The 18,813-nt window shown below is 39.1% G+C and overlaps 1 protein-coding gene across 3 annotated transcripts in view; it reads right to left on the reverse strand.

The window, feature by feature from the left end:
* The window catches only part of LOC138194477 (CUB and sushi domain-containing protein 3-like), a 229,342-nt gene that overhangs the window by 96,813 nt on the left and 113,716 nt on the right, over positions 1 to 18,813 (reverse strand). For all 3 annotated transcript variants that reach the window (XM_069143245.1, XM_069143246.1, XM_069143244.1), the window contains exons 32-34: positions 5,516 to 5,629; positions 4,389 to 4,484; positions 3,821 to 4,024 (exon numbers count right to left, since the gene is read on the reverse strand). In XM_069143245.1, the coding sequence (XP_068999346.1) occupies positions 3,821 to 4,024; positions 4,389 to 4,484; positions 5,516 to 5,629 (414 nt within the window). The remainder of the gene's footprint in view (positions 1 to 3,820; positions 4,025 to 4,388; positions 4,485 to 5,515; positions 5,630 to 18,813) is intronic.

Consider the following 18,813-nt stretch of genomic DNA (forward strand, 5'->3'; position numbering starts at 1 on the left):
AGCTATAAACAGCATCATATCATATCATGTCTCTATAATCTTAATATATTAGGTATGCACCAAGGAAGTTTAATTGGGAATGACTGCAGAGAAAATGCTGTGCAAAAACTGATTTAGGCTAAAAGAAATTACTATTATTAGCTAGTGGGTCAAAGTTATAAGAGCTATAAATAAATATATACATTAAAAATACAGTCAGAAAAATGAAAACATGAAAAAAACACTATTTACAAAACCCTGTCTACTTTTTGTCAGTGGTCTCAATGTTGTGAGCGGTAGATGGTGATATGGTTTTGCGCGTACATATTGAATATGCCTCACTAGAATTTGTGATGCTTATTTTCTTGATAGAAAAATAAGCCCCAAACTAGTCATATGGCGACACCATTAGTCAAACTAGCAGTAACTTCCACAGTCATTAAAGAAACTTTCAGTAAACTTCCAAATGTGGCAAGACCTCAGGAGCAGCTCATTCTGCTCCAGAGTCACTCCGACCCGGCTTTACCACAACAGCCCCAGACTGAGACACTTTAATTGGTCTTAGGAGGATATTTCCAAGCAAGAATCCACTGTTTTAGGTCTGTGTGACCCTGTTTACTTGTTGACACGTTCAAAAAAGTGTTTAAGCCAACAGTGGAGTCCGTGGTGTGGGCATACTGAGTATGAATCATGGCAATCTGTGAGCTTATGTAATATTGGGCAGTGAAGATTTGCTACGATCAGAAGTGATTTAGTGTGTGTGATGCAGTTGCCTTTCTCCCGGCTGTGCAGGGAAGAAAATCAACAGTAAATTGTGCCTGCCTATTTATCTTTGATACTTCTATTGTAACCTCTAATAGACCCCTTTTTATATCCACAATAGAAAGCTGATGTGTAAAAAGAGTCCACCATTGACACAGGCCAAGAAAAATTTGGAGATCATCTGCATTGCCTATTTTTTTTTTTAAAGCTCACTCTGAAGTAAAACAGCCTAACTCCTCTGTTATTAAACAAAAACATATATTTATTCAAGTCAACTATCCATCCAGCCATTATCTTTACCCGCTTCATCCTGAACAGGGTCACGGCGGAGGGGGAGGGGCGTAGAGTCTATCCCAGCTCACTTTGGGCGAAGGCAGGGCCAACACTTATAGACAGACGGAAACAAAGACCATTCACTCTCTCATTCACACCTGAGGGCAATTTGTAAAACCACCAATTAACGGGACATGCATGTTTTTGGATGGTGGGAGGAAGGGGGAGTACCTGGAGAGAACCCACACAGGCACAAGGAGAACATGCAAACTCCACACAGAAAAGCTCAGGCCTGGAATTGAACCCAGATCCTTTTCACTGTGAGGCGACAATGCTAATCACTGCACCCGAACATTATGCATCCATTCAGGTGAAGCTAATTAAATCACGATACAATGTTGTACAAACTCACCAGCAAAACCCCAAATCAGCCGCTTTGTATTTATAAGATTCAAAGCAAAACAAGCACTGCCTGATGAGTTGGGTCAATCACCGCTGGACGAGAGAATGGAAATACATCTACTGAAAAACAGGTACCTCACAGGAGAGCGGTGTCTGATGCCGTCATATCCCATAAAGAGGGCTTGAGTAATTTAGCATAGTGTTTTTCTTGAAGCTTCCATGAAACTATATCCATTATTCTGGACGAGTACACTGCCGCTGGGGGAGATGCTGCAGCCAGATTCAATCTCCAGATAAAAATCACTGTGTTTAAAATGTAACTGCGCGTGCCACAGCTCTTCCCTTACCACTTCGCAGTAAACTCAGATGAACTCTGTCTTGAAATCACCAGCACTCACTGGCTGGGACCATTTGCTGGCTGGCACAGGGCGTGACTTAAGAAGATTTTGCCTGACTTCATCTACAGTTCTGTATCTTCTCCAAGGTAGACATATGGGTGTCTTTGTCTGAGGGAGTGCGTGACCCTCTGTATGCGTGCATGGTTGGGTCAGTGTGTGCAAAAAAGACATGCAAATCTGGTCATGTGTATGAATGTGGTGTATGCATATTGATGTGGGTATATTTATGTATGCATGGTTCTATGGATCCTATATATCCTAGCCAAATAATGTAGAGAGAGATGCTGCTCTTCAGTAGATGGTCCACACTTTACACAGAGCATCAGGTGTTGCTGTAATATTAGGGCTTCTGGATCATGACAAGTTCCTTGCAGTTTTTATGTAAAAAACAAATCTGATTTCCTGTTCACCAGTATTGTTTTAAATTTTAAATCTTTCATGTGAAGCAGTAGTTGCTGTCTTGATCCTTCAGAAAATTAGAAAATAGATGCTGTGCTATGCTACAACACTTTCACTCGCACTACCAGGTGACTACCCACAACTACTGTGCCTACACAGAAGGCGCAGCGTGAGCAACACGTCAGCAGAGCAGTAGCAGCAGCTCCAGTCCGGTGGATGAATCCAGGCACGGTACTGAGCTGTAGCTCATCTGTGTTCTGGAAGAGGTCAGAGCCAAATACCCATTCACTGAAGTTTTTTTTTCTGGGTGGCATCAAAACTTGTCAAAACACCCATCAATGCTTTGCTTAAACCATAAAATAGACAGCTACAAAGGTACTGTCATTCTATAACCTTATTCTCATCCATTATGATCAGAGTAGTTGCTGAGATTGATAATACCTCTTTCACAGATTGTGACTGATATAATAAACCTGTGATAACGGATTCTTTGGGCTACTTGGAGCCAGCACAACATTTTTTGGGGGGAAAAAAACATTGCCATATCACCTTTTAAGTGATTCCTGACATTGGGTGCAAGTTTGGTTCTGAGCTAGTAGTATACATTAGGTATACAACTCTAAAGGAGCTATCCAACCGATACCCAAACAATCACTGGGAATTCTTTATAAAGCTTATAAAAGAGGTGAGCAGCAGATTCAGGTGATCCTTCTCTGTAGGTTTGTCCTTACGAGTTACCCTCTCACACTATGACATTCTGTTCACACTGTCATTTGGAACACTTATCATAAAATATGGATTATAGCTGCTTTAACCATGTAAAGTATAAGCAGCAGAATATTTAGTATGATTCTAAGCTTCACAAAGCTGGCCTTTATTGCTGGGTATTGTGTTGTACACATCAATAAAAGGCTCTTATCAGATTATGGGTACCTCAAACTGGTAACCGCTTATATCTTATACATTATACATAGCATTACAATTTATTAATAATGCATCATGATGGAAAACCATTATCATGCAGTTTAATGTCTTGTACTGTAACACCCATAAATCATGTTTTGATGTTTTACGCACAATCATTTTCATTTGGGTGACGCTGTATTAGAAATACTTTTCATAGCAGAGCTGCTATACTGACCTGCATTACATAATAAACTGAGCGTACATGATGCTCGAGAGATCAGAGTTCTTCAACGATCTGAAGTTAAAGTGGTGTTCCTGTTGGACACTTTACACAGCTTCTTATTCTTCTAGTAGTCCGAGAAGGTTTTGCAACCCAAATCCCGACTTGGTAGAAAATGTATGTAACACTTTGCTGTTGTGTATTCTCCTCACCTCTTTCCTCTTGCCTGATCTACCAACACCAGAGCTAGGCGTCTGCTTTGCAATGGGTGACAGACATTAGAAAAAGTAATGACTAGGAAAAACAGACACCAACCGTTATTGTGCACCTGCTCCATTGTTTGGGATCTGTGTGTGTGTGTGTGTGTGTGTGTGTGTGTGTGTGTGTGTGTGTGTGTGTGTGTGTGTGTGTGTGTGTGTGTGTGCGTGTTTGAGTGCATGCAGGGAGTGCGATGAAGGTTGGGGAGAATGAGGACGCTTACCAACACATGTGGGCACAGTGCCGTTCCACTGGGCCAGGGCATTGGGCACGGCCTCACACCTGATGGCGTTGGAGCCGTGCAGCATGTAGCCTGGATTGCATTCAAACAGTACGGCCATGCCAATGCCAAAGTCGTTCCCTATCCGCTTCCCAAACCGGGGCTCAGGGACTGAGCTACACTGAGAAGCGCTTGTCCGGGGGACAGCTAGGGACAGAAGGGGAGGAAACGAGCATGAGAGAAAGGAAGACAAAAGAGTGGTGGGTGTGAGACACAACACGGAACAGGAGAGATGGCAAGACAAAGAAGGCAGAAGAAATAGTAAAGCCCTTTTGAATTTCCCGTCATTAGTCACTCTTGACTCCTGTGCCAGGATTGGCTATTTGACTGCACATCATTCTGCTCTGCTCAGCCATATCCAGTGGCACTCTGCTGAACAGCCCTCTATGTGATGAGTGCAACGCTAAATTTTGTTTTTTTTTTTCCTCCTAAAGGCAAGCATATGCACTCAATGCACCAAATAAATCTGCACATAAAAATTCTGAAAACACATCACAAAAAGCAACCTTACCTTGATAAACAAAATGAAATCCTTTTGCTGTTTCTGTTCCATTTGTGGTAAACTTGAGTGTTATCTTGTTTCCTGAACTCAAGGGGAGTGTCTCGCCTAAATGATAAAATCAAAGGCGACATTATCAAGATTGTGTTTAGACTGAGCTGTTTACAAATGTACATTTTTAGATATAAACACAGACAGAAAAAACATGATTAGAAAACACCAAAATATCCTCATGAACTGTAAATTGATCTTCATAAAGGAAAAATGTTGTTTCAGTTCTGTGTACCAAGTTTTGTGTGTTTTTATATGCAGCTTTTAGTGTGATTTATTCTACAGGGTATTCTCAGAGGTATGGCTGAAAACAAAAGATCTAATTAATTTGTATTTATGTATTGCACTTTATTTATTGAGGGAATACCAATTGAGAGTTAAGCTCTCATTCAAAGTGGTGCCGTGCAAAAAAGAACCAAAGCCAAAAAAACTAGCCAAAATTGTGAAAATGAACAATCTTATAAATATGGCACAAACATTTCCAGACCTCAGATGAAGGAAATACAAAAAAAAAAATAACACAAAGATATGATAGTAATATAATTATAAAACACAGACACATTAAGAAAAACAGGAACATCACATAAAACTTCACATGGTCTTAAACTACTCTAAAAATAGAAATGTATCTAATTTAGGGAGTCCTCAAGCTTATTCCACCAGTGGAGCACAATAGGTGAATGCAGTTTTCTGTATTTGCATATGGGCTACCATTTCTATGTTTTATATTGTGTCTTCATTTAGTAGAGTGTGGCAACCATCTACAACAGCTGGTTTACTTTTGTTATTATAATTGAGATCTCAGGAGTTTATTCACAAGCAATCATAATGTATTGTGTAACATCACTGTAGCAGTGGAATAAAGGGAAAAAAATTGTTTACATCCCGAAGCTGCTCAGATTTTAGATATTTCTTTTGTCGAGGAAAAATAGTTATTTGATTAGAATTGAGGTGAGAGATGGATGTCCTATTTTGCCTGCAATGCAAAATGCTGTGCTAGATCTGTCAAACTACAACTCATAGGAATGTGCTAGTAGCATGAATAAAACAAGACACGAGGCTTCAGGGTCACAGAGTTATGCTTTTACCTGAATGTGATCCATATATGGACGAGAGAAGGGCCGAATCAGTCGAGGAGCCGTCATAGATCTCAACCACATCAGTGGTCAAAGTCTGGAACACCACAAACTGACCAAAGAGCACTGCAGAGAAAAGAGAGAGAGGGGACCAAAATTAGTTAGATTAAAATATGATTTGTCATATGTCAAACTTGAGCTCATTCAGTGGGTTTTTCCATTGTCACTGGAAGGAAATCAGGTAAGATGGTCAATATTAAAAATATTCAATTGTTTTAATCTTTCAAGAGTATGACTGCCTACCATCTCGACCCAGTAACACAAAGGTTAATGTTGTTTTGACAAGAGTACTCCCTTTTACTTGAAGGGTAAAGTATTCAAAGTAATTTGCATGTCTAACTCCACATGGACATTGCAGACAAATTAATACTTACATTTAAACTAAGCACACTTTATTCACCCACTCCTTTTCTTCAGTCTCAGTATCTATGTGACACCTAGGGCTGTAAATTTGATCTAATTATATCTTTTGATGTCCTACAATCCAAGTAAACTATTTTACCAAGCTATTGTTTACTTACAGGAAACCAGTCATCCAGGTTTGTGCTGTGCTCTGTTGAGCAGGAAATGAGCCATATACTTGAGAGTATACCCCCCCCCCCCCCCACACACACACACACAATCAGCCCAAATGGATTGTGTGCTTATTTATTCCTCACAATACCGAGTCCTCTAAGTCTAATGTTAGGGAACACTGTAGATGTGCATTAATTGCAAAAATTGTGACTTTAATAACTTAATAATTAACTGTAATATCCCTTGTGGACAGTATCTTTTATACGTCACTGTTTCCTCAACCAAGGTCACATCCTACTTTCTGTGACATTTTCTGACCAACCAATAATTTGTATTCCTTTATATTTTGTATCTCTTTAGTGTGCCATGGCATTTAATATTATGGAGAATGACTTTCACAAAGTACAGTGTGTGATATTTAAAGTCAAAATAAAAGTATTTCAAGGCTCCCATTTCTACTTTCTGGATTTATTGTAATGGTTTCCTAACATATTAAAAGGACAAAAAAAGTTATTTGTAAACATCAAAATGGTGCTTTTCCTCTCAGTTGCTGGATGGGTGGGTTGGTGGGGGCAGTGAATTAACAGCAGCTGACAGGGTGAGCTCACCACCAGCAGGAGAGCAAGAGGGAGTGTTAAAAAAGCCATGGGCAGACAGTGTTTTGTTAGTGGTATTGAAGAATAAGGGCCATGCCAGCATCTAAACAGACCAAAGTGACATTTCAAGTCAGTTTGCATGCTGTTTAACATGCTGACCACTTAATTTGCTATCTAGGCCCCAAACTGACATTTGCAGTTCCAGTTAGATAAGGCGAAGAGAACATCTGCCTATAATAGAATGGTGTAATTACTAGTTTATGCAAATATGGTCTATACTGAATAGTAACTGTTTGGGATTATTTCTTAAAGGAGAACACAGGACATATTATTAGCAGATATGTAGAAAATGCAATTCCATTTGATTTTTTTTTTAGCACTGGTCTCATTCTCCTGTACTTCTAACAAATTAACCCAGAAAAGACTAAATAGGAAAAGACCCCTCTGCAGTTGACTGGTTAGAAAACAAAAACAATCTCTATCCAACACTAGTGTTTAAGAACAGTTTCAGAAATGATCACCTTCCATACTAGCATGCCGGAAAATGCATGACCATTCACATACACTAGGAATGCCACCCAAATCCAGAGTTGCACCATATTTTTTTAACCCGTCAGATTTTGCAACCTGGCTTGATATCTTTACCCTAACCATCTCACTCCTCATGCCTGAACCGTCGAAACACTCCAATTCAAAGCATTTTATGGTTCACCAAATACGGTGTATCACCAGCATTCATTTAGCACATTGTCTCCTGCAAGGTGCTTGACTGCACAACAGCTGCTAGCATTGACAACAAGGTCGGCAATGCCTGTGATTCATAATGTTGAATTAAACACAAGTGGTCAAGGCTGATGTTTTGTCTCTTATACAAAAGGGTCACATGATAAGGGCTTGACCAATCAGGAGGGGATACGTCATGACTTATAATACCCAAAGATCAGAAAGTGAAGTTTGGTGTGAGCGTCATCGTTTTAAAACCAAAATTTTGTCAACAGACCTTGTAGAAGTCTCCATTTGAGGGATTTGGATATATGAAGTAGTGTGAACGCAGTGCATGAATGGAGCAAAAGTTATGTTTTAAAATTAAAATGTTTTTTTTTGTGGATGCAGCCATTATGACACGCCATAAACATTAACTGCATAGAAAATACATCTTGACCAAGTTTTTGTACTCTAGTCTATAATTGATCAGCCTTTATTGAATCAAATATCACATGAGAACATCAGTGTTTATCGTAAAAGTAATAATTAAATCTTATCCTCAGTAAAAGCAGTGAGGGAGAACTTAAATGAAGTACTGCATGAATATTTCCAATTAAGCATTTCCTGATTACATCAATGTGTACACGCCCTTGAAAATAATCTGATTCTCCAACCAAATGAAGAGACATGGTCGACTGGATCACTACTTCTGATAAATCGTGGTTTTGTGTCTGTGTAGTTGTGCATGCCTGTGCACATAAAGGTACTGTATGCGTGTCCATTACCAATGGTAAGATTACCGCCTCAATCTCGCCCTCTGGTGAACAGGCACCTTGTGAGAGCTCCATATTCGTTACACTCTCACACACTACCCTCTCTCTCCTCTTCATACTAATGCTTTGATAATTGCTTGATCTCACTGCTGAGTTTGATACAGTGGACCATGAGATTGTTATCACTGTTCTTGCAGTGTATCGGTACCCGTGACACTGCTCTCAATGCTCTAAAAATAATCGTACAGATACATCCTTTTTAATGCTGATGATACTCGGATATACCTACTGCTGAGACATAACACTGACTCCTCTGTAGATTCTTTAATATGTTCTGTAGCTGATGGTAAAACTTGGCACTCAATACATTTTCTCCTTCCCTTTGTACTTGAAAAGATTTAATCTTGTGTTTTTATTTGGCAACCTATTGTAGGATGCATTTAAAGAAGCTGGGTGTTATTGTCGCCTATGCATTTAAATTAGACTTGCAGATCAAATCTGTTGTCAAATTCAGCTTTTTTTAAGCTAAAAGTTTTAGCTGAGGTTAAACCCTTCCTTTTTGTAAAAGACCTCCTCCGATGAAAAATCCCTTTTAATATATTTAATATGTCAACATGCTTTTTTTTTTTTGGTAACTTAAAAGACAAATCAAGAGGAAAATGTCAACACCACAGGTGGGATTTTTTTTCTTTAGAACTGCAGTGTAGGAAGGACAGTCTCAAATATTCAGACTGCCAGGGTTTCATATGTCACATACTTTAGGAACCAATCCCATCAACCTGCAGGGTGAAGATTTCCATATCATCAATCTGCTAGGTCGAGCTGCAGGGGAGCAGCAGAGGGCTGAGTATACCAGTCCTATTTCCATATTCATAGATCTGCACGTACTGAATTTAAGTCAAAGGTGTAGAGTCACATTTAAGCTATTTTAAAGAATTCAAAAAATTCAAAAAAGCTAAACATAAATAAAATTACTTGACTGGTGAAGTTGGGTGTTTACTGCAATATCACAAAGTTTATATTTTGTGCGTTCCATGGGGCTGTGCTAATGAGTGTCTTCACAGTGATTCACCACATACCAGCAAAAATCTGCCAAAAATCTGTCAACAATAGCTACAGTATTGGTGGGCATTTGAAGCAGTGCACACAACATCGTGTTAGGTAAACAGGAAAAATCATATCACCAACCAGCACCTTAGGCTGTGCTATTCATGTCACATGGAAAAGTACTCGCACCATACCTGCATGGTTTGCAGGCACTGATTTGCTTGTGTTCAGCTAAAAGCCAGGTGTCACAACAGTAATGAAATTTGGTTTCTAAGAAGCACAGGTAATGGGAATAAATTATTAACTATGAATACTTTACTTATCCAAGAAAATTAATTCCCAACTGTCTCACTCAGTTTTAATTATCCAGCCTGTGGGGGAGTTTTAAAAGAGCTAATTTAAAAGAAAAATAATCAAAAATAAGACTTTAATATCTTTAAGACAGAGAAAATATTAGAAAATAATTAGAAATACTATCCTATTTTTCTCTGGTAGGTGTAATATTTGAGAAATAGTTTTCCGAAATTGCATAATCAAAAGTCCGATTATAAGGTAAGTATATGTCTTCAGCAAGAACAATTTTGATTCTTATCAGTTTTATAAAGAACAAATTCAAGGTCTATGTTCACTTCAAAAAAATAAAATGATAGAAAACCTGTTTAAGCCAGCACATTTTCCAATTTTTTGTGTACATTATTTCTCTCAGCTAAAAAACACTGTAGAAACTGCAATCAATACAAATGAGTTATGCGTCCCAGAAATATAATAACACATTTTTTAATTAGAGAAAGTGGCTGCTCTAACTGGTACACAGGCAGGTTAACTATAACACTGCCATACAAGACTAAATGACAAGCATGTATAGAATGTTTTTGACCAGTAATAATCTCAAATGTGATAGCTACATCCACATGCCTTAAAGAGAAGCACACACAAGACCGACCTGAAAAGGTGGAACAAAAAACAACAACACTGTTAACAGAGGCAGTTGCTAAAGGTAAAGACACTGCAGCATATGTTTGTCCCTCTGGCTATGAATAATGGAACAGCTTTCTGTCACCTTTCCTTTGTAACAGTATGGATCTCCTCTGGCATGTCGCCTCACAGTACACCACTGTGAAACCATTATACCTGCACAAAACTATGAAAGAGACAAAGAGTGAACGAAACTGCGCCCAAGTAAGAAATAAAACCGAGGGACTAAACAACCTCCTAAATGGCACTAGAGGATAGAGAATCTCATGTTCCAAGAGACGGTGGTTTGGAGTGACCGCCAGGCGACCAACTAAATGATAGTACTGTAGACATGAAGCGAGCACGAAGAGGGAATTGTTGGGGTAGGCATGACAATTTCTATGTTTTATAAAAAGGCTGCCTTATTACTTGTTCTGAGTGAAATGAAATAGATCTAACACACTCAGCAGCCAAAGAGAAATGACAGGCAAAAGAACAAAAATGCAAATGGACCCACACATACAGTATGAATACACACAAAAAGGTGTGCTCACACAGAGCAGCATGGACAGACCTGTTTCGTTATCTGTGGAGTAATGAAAATGCCTGTGGCTGAACCAGAGTCTGAATAAGAGAGGCTTTTTTTCTTTTAGGGGCAGCTCACTGCTATGGTATTAGCATACCAACACTGTGCTATGTTGAAAAGGCTGCGCTTCCCTGCTTTGTGAACACACGCACGCACAAACTCGCGCGCACATGTATACACACTCTCCCAAGCACAGTGTCGCTCATTTCAGCCTCTAATCCAAAGCCAGCCATGCGTGACTCCAATCTGCTTCTTTGCTGTAATCACGTCCAGATATTAAGTCAATAAATCATTGGAAACTTGTTACCTAATTTATGCAGGACTATGATGAATCTGTTGTCCTCTGGGCCTAGTCATGGTGGTGTAACACGATGCACTTGGACAATGGACAACATTTTCATGTCTGCATTTTCACCTTGAATCATCCCAAAGCATTTAAGTCACTTTAATCGCATACCTCTCAGGGTATTAAGACTAGGATATTAGTGCATTCCTGTATCTCATACCACTATGCCTACTGGGCGTCGATAATGCAAGAAATGTACAATTATCATCCTTCTCTCAAGTGATGGCAATCTAATTTCTTCATGTTTGAAGGCAGTCATTTAGAAAATACAACGGTTTCTACCATCTTTGGTGGTTTCTGCCGGACATGAATCAAATTAGGGGGACTGGTTTAATTAATTCTGCAATTTAAGCAATCAATCAAAGATGTAGGTGGTCATGAATTACATAATTTATAGAAAATAAAGGGGACTAGAAGAGTGCAGGGGCATATAGCTAACACTTGAAATTAACAAACTACATCTAGCTACAGTTGCAGAAGATATTTCTACTTTAAAAAACAGCCAAAGTTTGTTGAGTTATGAATTCACACAGTTCCTGCATATATTTGACAGTACATTCACACTGCTCTTGCCACCACATCTCGAAGGTTCTCTACAGGGCGGGGATCTGAAGAAAGTGCAAGTAGGAGGAAAAAATTAAAATCACTGTCATGCTCCAGGAACCATTTTGGGATGATGAGTGCTTTGTGACAAGGCTTGTTACACTGCTGGAAGTATCCAATTGAAAAAGCGCAGACTGTGGGGATGAATAGGTGCACCTGGTCAGTAACAATGTCTAAGGATGCTGTTGTGTCTGAATGGTGCTTGAATGGTGCTCAAATGGTATTGAGAGTATTGTGTTCCAAGAACATATATCCAGCACATTACACTCCAACAAACAACCCATACTGTGTGTACCTTGCAAGATGATTCCATTCATAGAGTTTAGTAAATTTTCTTAAATTACACTGGTGGGACTAGATTTTTTAAATCAGTGACACTGGGTGCCATTATGTACCGCATTCAAGGACAATGTTCCTAACCTCGGTTGGCAGTTACAAAAAAAATGTCATCCTCAAAAAGAGCTCGCTTTTGAACAAAGTTTATAAAATACTGTTTTAAACAATCTCGAGGTAAAATTTTATTAAATGCCATTCCTTGTTTTGGAAAGTATACAGTCAAGACCTTAAGCATTGGGATTGTGTGTCAATTGGAAGCAATCCGACAATTCTTTAAATTGAGTGGAATCAGTGTAGAAAGCATTGTGAGGAAAATATACACTGATCAGCCACAACATTAAAACAACTGACAGATATGAAAAACATGAATTGTCTTGTCAAGGTGTGGGATATATTAGGCAGCGAGTGAAAGCAGGAAAAAGAGGAGAGCACAAGGACCTGAGCTAAACTGTGGTGGCGAGAGAATAGAATTAGAGTATCTCCAAAATGGTAGGTCTTGTGGGGTTTTCCCAGTATGCAGTAATACCTACCAAACGTGTTTCAACAAAAGACAAACGGTGAACCAACATCAGGGTCATGGGCACCTTAAGCTCAATGATGCGCATGGGGTGCAAAGGTTGTACCAAGTGGTCTGATCCCTCAGAAGGGCTGCTGTAATACATATTGTGAAAACTTCCAATGCTGGTGAAGATAGAAAGGTGTCAGAACACACAGTATCACAACTTGCTGCATATGGGGTTTGCTTAGTCACAGACCGGTTCGGTGCCCATGAACACGCAACCATCCGAACTGAACCATGAAGCAATGAAAGAAGGTGGCCTGGTCTGATGAATCACGGTTTCTTTTACATCATGTGGATGACCAAGTGCATGTGGTTCATAGACCAGGATAAGAGATGAGAGTGGGATGTACTTTGGGAAGAAGGCAAGCTGGCTGAGGCAGAGTGATGCTCTGCTGGGAAACTTTGGGTCCTGACACCGGAATGTAGTGAAGAAATGACTTTGATTGCAAATTCTATGTTGTGGCCAGGTCTATATCAACATATAATACAAATCTGATAAGAATGTGGGTCAGACCGTCCAAAAATGTGCACTCTGAGGCTGGGTCTCAATCTGAGCTAAGGATCTGTTAAAAGTTGGGACAATCAAAGAGAAAACAAACTCCCCTATCAAGAGAAAGCAAGGGCAGAAAAGACTGGAGAATAGACACCATATCTGATTGGCTGAATGCTACCACCTCTCCACTCTAAACTTTGGCAGCACTTTTCATCTGGCTTCTTTATCATTCTGACTGTTTGGATGGAGTCCTTTCCCTGTCAAAAACAAGGGCATATGCTGCAGATAGGATCATTACACTGTGGCAGGAAAGAGAAATGTCATAATCTTAGAAAGCCTCTTTCAGTCTCTCCTTCCTCTGCTTTGATCTTTTACTGAGTGAATAAATGAGCATGACCCACTGGATCATGTGTGATGCTGGTAGTTGACAGATTATTATAAAACCTATGAATGACAAAAAAGAAAAAGAAAAAACAGTGTAAGACTGTGCTCTTCTTGCTTGTATTGCCTTACATTTAGATACACTTGCCAGAAAAAGAGAAACTCTTAAGGAGTTGCCAAAATGTCTGTTTGCAAAAATGTCTCTCTGTGCAGCAACTGTAAATACCAAATAAATACTTTTCAGGGTTGTTTTTGAACTGCAAAAGTTTATTATGCCAGGATTCTTCTTTCTGTTGCTGTTTCACCTGAACAACCCAATATGCCTTTAAATTGGCTTTGTGTTATGCTCATCAGTAGTGTTACTGCTATTCACAAGAATAGGGAGTGACAGGTCACGCTATAACCTTGCAACAAGACAGGTTCAAATGTTTTGTATGCAGTCAACAGACAAAAAACTCAATGACTTTGAAGTATGTGGGAAAATAACTATTTAGCAATACTGAATTACCAAAGTGGCTATTTATTTACTATATATAAAAGCCCACCAACTGTAAATCACCATTACTGTGCTACTATCAGAGTTAATGAAGAGAAAATGCTATATTGCATTGCATATGGCTTTAAAAATAAAACTGCGAAATGTACAGAATTTTTGCTTCAGATGTAAATGTCAATAATTAACAACCCACCCATATAACTAACCACTTAACCATGCTCGGCGATGGTCAGCTTGTTATATATGACTCACCAGCATGTTTTGGTGTTAAATAAGCACCTTTCTCCTGTTTTACACAAAGTTATATTTAATCATTAAGTGATTTAATCACACTAACACGTGTACAAAAAAAATAGAAAAAGCCTGTGGTCAGATTACACATACAGTATATCCAGTGGAAACTTCTGACTCATGCTGCAGACCATCTGGTTTGTCAGAGTCTGGTTGGAAGCGGTAGGAAGACCTCCTCTGGTTCAGATTGAGGCAACTCCTTTGTGTCATGAGCAGTCCTGCACTTTCTGTTCCAAAACAATGTATCTTATAATTTCTTAATGTTCATCTTGTTACAGTGACATGGACCAGCCTTGTGGGTTGGTTGCCAGATGAGGCTTCTGCTACAAAACTCTGAAAACATTCCCTAAACAGTGACACAACAGCTAATCTGAAAACTTTGTGACAATCTTCAGCAAAAGTAATATTACTTGTTCAAATTATATGACACCATCATGCCGAAATGCAGGATTTAATACTAAACCATTCGAGAGTAAATTAAGTGGTTGCACACAGTAGAGGTATTGCAGCATTTCAGTTATATGTTGTTTTTTTTGATGCAGGTATGAGTAAGACTCAAAAACCCCTTGGAACCACGTCAATTCTCATGGGTTATTTTATGGTGGAGCATTTATCTAAACTGGAGTCTTAAAGTCGGATAACAGGTATCATGTTGAAGCTATTCAGTGAACCTTGACTACATCTGTAGGGTCTCTATCTGTCTCTGTCCTTACCTCTGTCTGAAAGGCCTTAAAGGGATTTTGTCTGACAGTGTAGCTGGAGTAAGTTCTCCAAAACCCCCCAAAATTACTCCCATGCTGTGTTTGGGCCTCTGTATTATTTTGCCAACCAAACCAACTGAGGTGAGGTAAGATGCAGAGATGCCTGCATCAGCTGCATATTTATTGACCCTTTGCTTCTTCCCAATACTTGAGATGTTTTTGTTTTTTTTATTCACAGCCAGCTATAAATCACCTTACCACTAGATGACTGACGTAGCAAGCCAGCTCCCACCTCTTGTTGCCCATAAGATGATATCTTCTGATTCTTCTGAATCACTCTTGTGATTAGCTACCTGGCTGAACATTTGTTCCTCATGGATTCAAAGTTTCTTGATAAAGAAGTATATCTTTCCAGAAGAACTGCTACATCTTTTGCTAGTTGCTTTTGTGTTTAAGAAGTGTAGTTACTTTTTTTTTGTTATTAATCCAATAGGATCAATTCTAAGATTATTGAGGGTATTTTTTATTATTATCATTTTGGTGCATGGTGCGTGCTCTTCTATCATGTAAAGCACCTTTTAACTATATATGTCTTGTCCTTGTGGGTGTATGAGTTCTGCCTGATTGTGTCAAACTAAAAACAAAAAATGATTTTGGGTACTTAAGAAATTAAAACATCTGACATTTTGTGTTCAATCTAAAATCCACTGAGAGCAGGTGAACTCAAGCTTATTGACTTTAATAAGTGATGACTTTTAAAGATTATATCATTACCCTGATATCCTAGATTTCCATTTATTTACCGTTTTCTAAACTGCAGGTGTTATGTATGGGCTCTCACATCAATCTGCTTGCAATTGGAAAGTCACATTTAAGAGAACATTTCTGGTCAGTCAATGGCTACATGGCCATGATGGCAGGAAATTACTACTGGCACTCTATTACGCAGCCATGCAGGTAATCCATCATTGGACTATGCTGTGAAAAAGCAACTGCTCAGGACACAGCTAATGTAACTTGAATGTAATGGAAGCCTGTTTTTGCCCTCAGCCACTGGATTAGCTACATGCGCCTGAAGACAAAGTATGTGTAAAACCCAGATGAGGTGTTGAAGACACTTAGAGCATGAGCAACAGTGAAAGGTAAGAAAATGGAAGCTATGTATGTCCTTTTTGCTATGAATTATGGAAGAGATACCCGTCGTCTTTGCTTTGTGGCAGCGCGGGCCTTCTGAGATTCTGGGCTATGACAGCATACACAAGCCTCATTTACAGCAACCAAAGGGATTATATGACAGCACAGACACATATATTTTTAATGACCCATTATCACAGTGAAATTGCATCAGCCCTTTTGGCAGGGAGTTTGTGGCTGCACCTTGGCACAAACTGCATGCAGTCCATTAGGCTTCTATCTTGGGTAAAAACTCCCCTCTACAGATTGAAAGCTGTAATTCTTGGTCAAAAGCGAGGAGAGAGGAAGAGAGCGAGGATATGTATCTGGCCTCTTTAACTTCAGTTTTAGCTAGGCTCCTTTAAAAAAAAAAAATAAAAAAAAAAATAATTGCCTGGGTCTTTGTCATCATTTTATACTTGATGACTCTTGAAACAGTGTACAGCACTCTTCAGATACATTTCTGATGGGTGACACAAGCCAATGCATCAACACAATGGGTACCCCAGAATCTCATCAGCCTGGAAACGACAGGTTGTCAAATCCAGACAGTGCACCCATTCAAATGAGTGTTTTCACTCAAATTTGACAAAGGCACACTCTCTCATTACACTTCCAAAGGCACATGTGCGTCAGCACCAGTCGAGTCACGGCTGTGCCGGAGCACGGTTCACAGTTCATAGGTTAATCTCAAAGAGAAAAGTATATCGACTGTAAACTGATGCAGTCAGACAAAGTCATGTTTTTTGTGTGGGATGTAGCTCGTCGTGTACTATGGTGGCTCCAGGCATAATCCCACTGTTCAGCAAACATCACTGATGAGTCAACAATCAGCCTGAGGGGTCAATGTTTTTATGATCACTCTTAGCAGAACTTTCTCTCTCAGTCTTCTTCTCCTTCCCTGTCTCGCTCATTAGAACTTTCACTCATTATCACTCTCCATCTAACTTCTTCTTCTCAGAGACTTTCACATTCAACAAAGATCTATGTGCCTCATTCTTGTAGTTAGTCCTTCTCCCGTTACCTCCTGCAGTCTCCACGGTCTCTCTCCCTCTCTCTCACTCATTCTCTGTCCATCTTGTTACAGCCCAGAGTTATTACAGCAATCTGTCAGTGCTCCTGTCTCGCCTCCTGACACACTCTGTGGCAACCATTATGCATATGTTGTTGTTAGTATTGTATAGACACATACACCGGAGCCATAAAAATCCTCAGGCAGATAAACAGTGGTGAATGAATGTTGTGTCTAAGAAATCAAATTCACCAAATACTCATTATGAGAATCCTTCCAGTGCCGGTGTACCTTGGGATGAAATGGAACTTTTGCAAAGTTAACCAGAATGTGGTGCTATAATTGTCATTTAATCTGCTACATAAACATGTTAAAGTTAGTTTCAGGATTTGAGGTATACACAGTGAAACTATTGCAGAGTTCTACAAGAAACACATTAGGAGTTTGCCATTTGAGAATCATCAGATCCACAGTTGATTTTCAAACTTTATATTAAAATTTGATGATCTTTGGAGTGAATGTTACTACAGCTGTGAATATTTCATGCACAATCCAATTCTTAACCAAAAAAAAGTAAATTTCACTTTGCAAGAGAAGAAACTACCTTCACAAGAATTACCATGGAGGGTCTCACTAATTGGAAGATTTTGGCTCACCTCTGAAGCCATCAACATTCACAAAGAAGGCTGCACTGAACAAACAAGTCCTCCAGGCTAAATGAAAACTTAAGCAGATTTTTTTTTCACCTTGAAGCAGTTTGGTATTTGGCATAAAATAAGAATACTTGTCTCCCTATTTTAGAGGTTTAAATACCACACCCTGATGGAAGTAAAGGACAAAACAAAAGTCTTAGAAATTTCACATTTGCCACTGAACTTGGCATAAACCAGAGTATATTCCTGTGGGACAGAGTATGTGTGTATGTTTACAAGCAGTGCCCAAGGCAAAGGTTGAGTCCCATGAATAATTCATCCCTTTACAAAAACGAGCAGAGTTATTGTTTGAAATATGACTACAACTATTATTTCGGACAGAATAATTAAACATTAAAGGGCAAGACAGATGCGCATTGTAACTTAATGACATTTGAATGGTGCAAAGTAAAATAAGCCAGGCGCAGAGTGCAAGTATGAGTGCTGTGGTACCAAGAAATGTTGGTTCACAAATGAATGTAGAGCCTTTTTATTGACTATATGCACAGCATAAGCACTGGTGTTTACTACCAGCTATTTATTCATCTTTATGATCATCAACTGGCATACAGTACATAAATAGATGCCTATATTAAAGTGTATACAAAGGGTAAGAGCAGAGAGCAGATTTCCATTGCATGTCATTTTGAACCAGCAATTCTACCGAAATATATTTGCAAGATTGAGGTGATGTTTCAGAGAGAATTGTACCAGATTACACAGTGGTGCATGATGATTTTATAGATGGATGCTTATCATGTGCATACATTATATCAGGTAAAGAAGGAAAATGCGGTCCAAATGAAAACACAGATACATATGGGGAGGTATGCACCTTTCCACAGGATCTGTTCAATCAGTGAGACAGAAATCGTGACAGCTTGGCTAGAATACAGTAAATCAATACAAACTACACTATGATACCACTGAACAAAATATCTGCCAAAATCCCACATGTATAAACATCGCCAATTCTTGTTAAACTGT

Source organism: Embiotoca jacksoni, unplaced genomic scaffold (assembly GCF_022577435.1).
Source record: "Embiotoca jacksoni isolate LCO1_2020_lvr unplaced genomic scaffold, fEmbJac1.0.p SCAF_11, whole genome shotgun sequence".
NCBI lineage: Eukaryota > Metazoa > Chordata > Actinopteri > Embiotocidae > Embiotoca > Embiotoca jacksoni.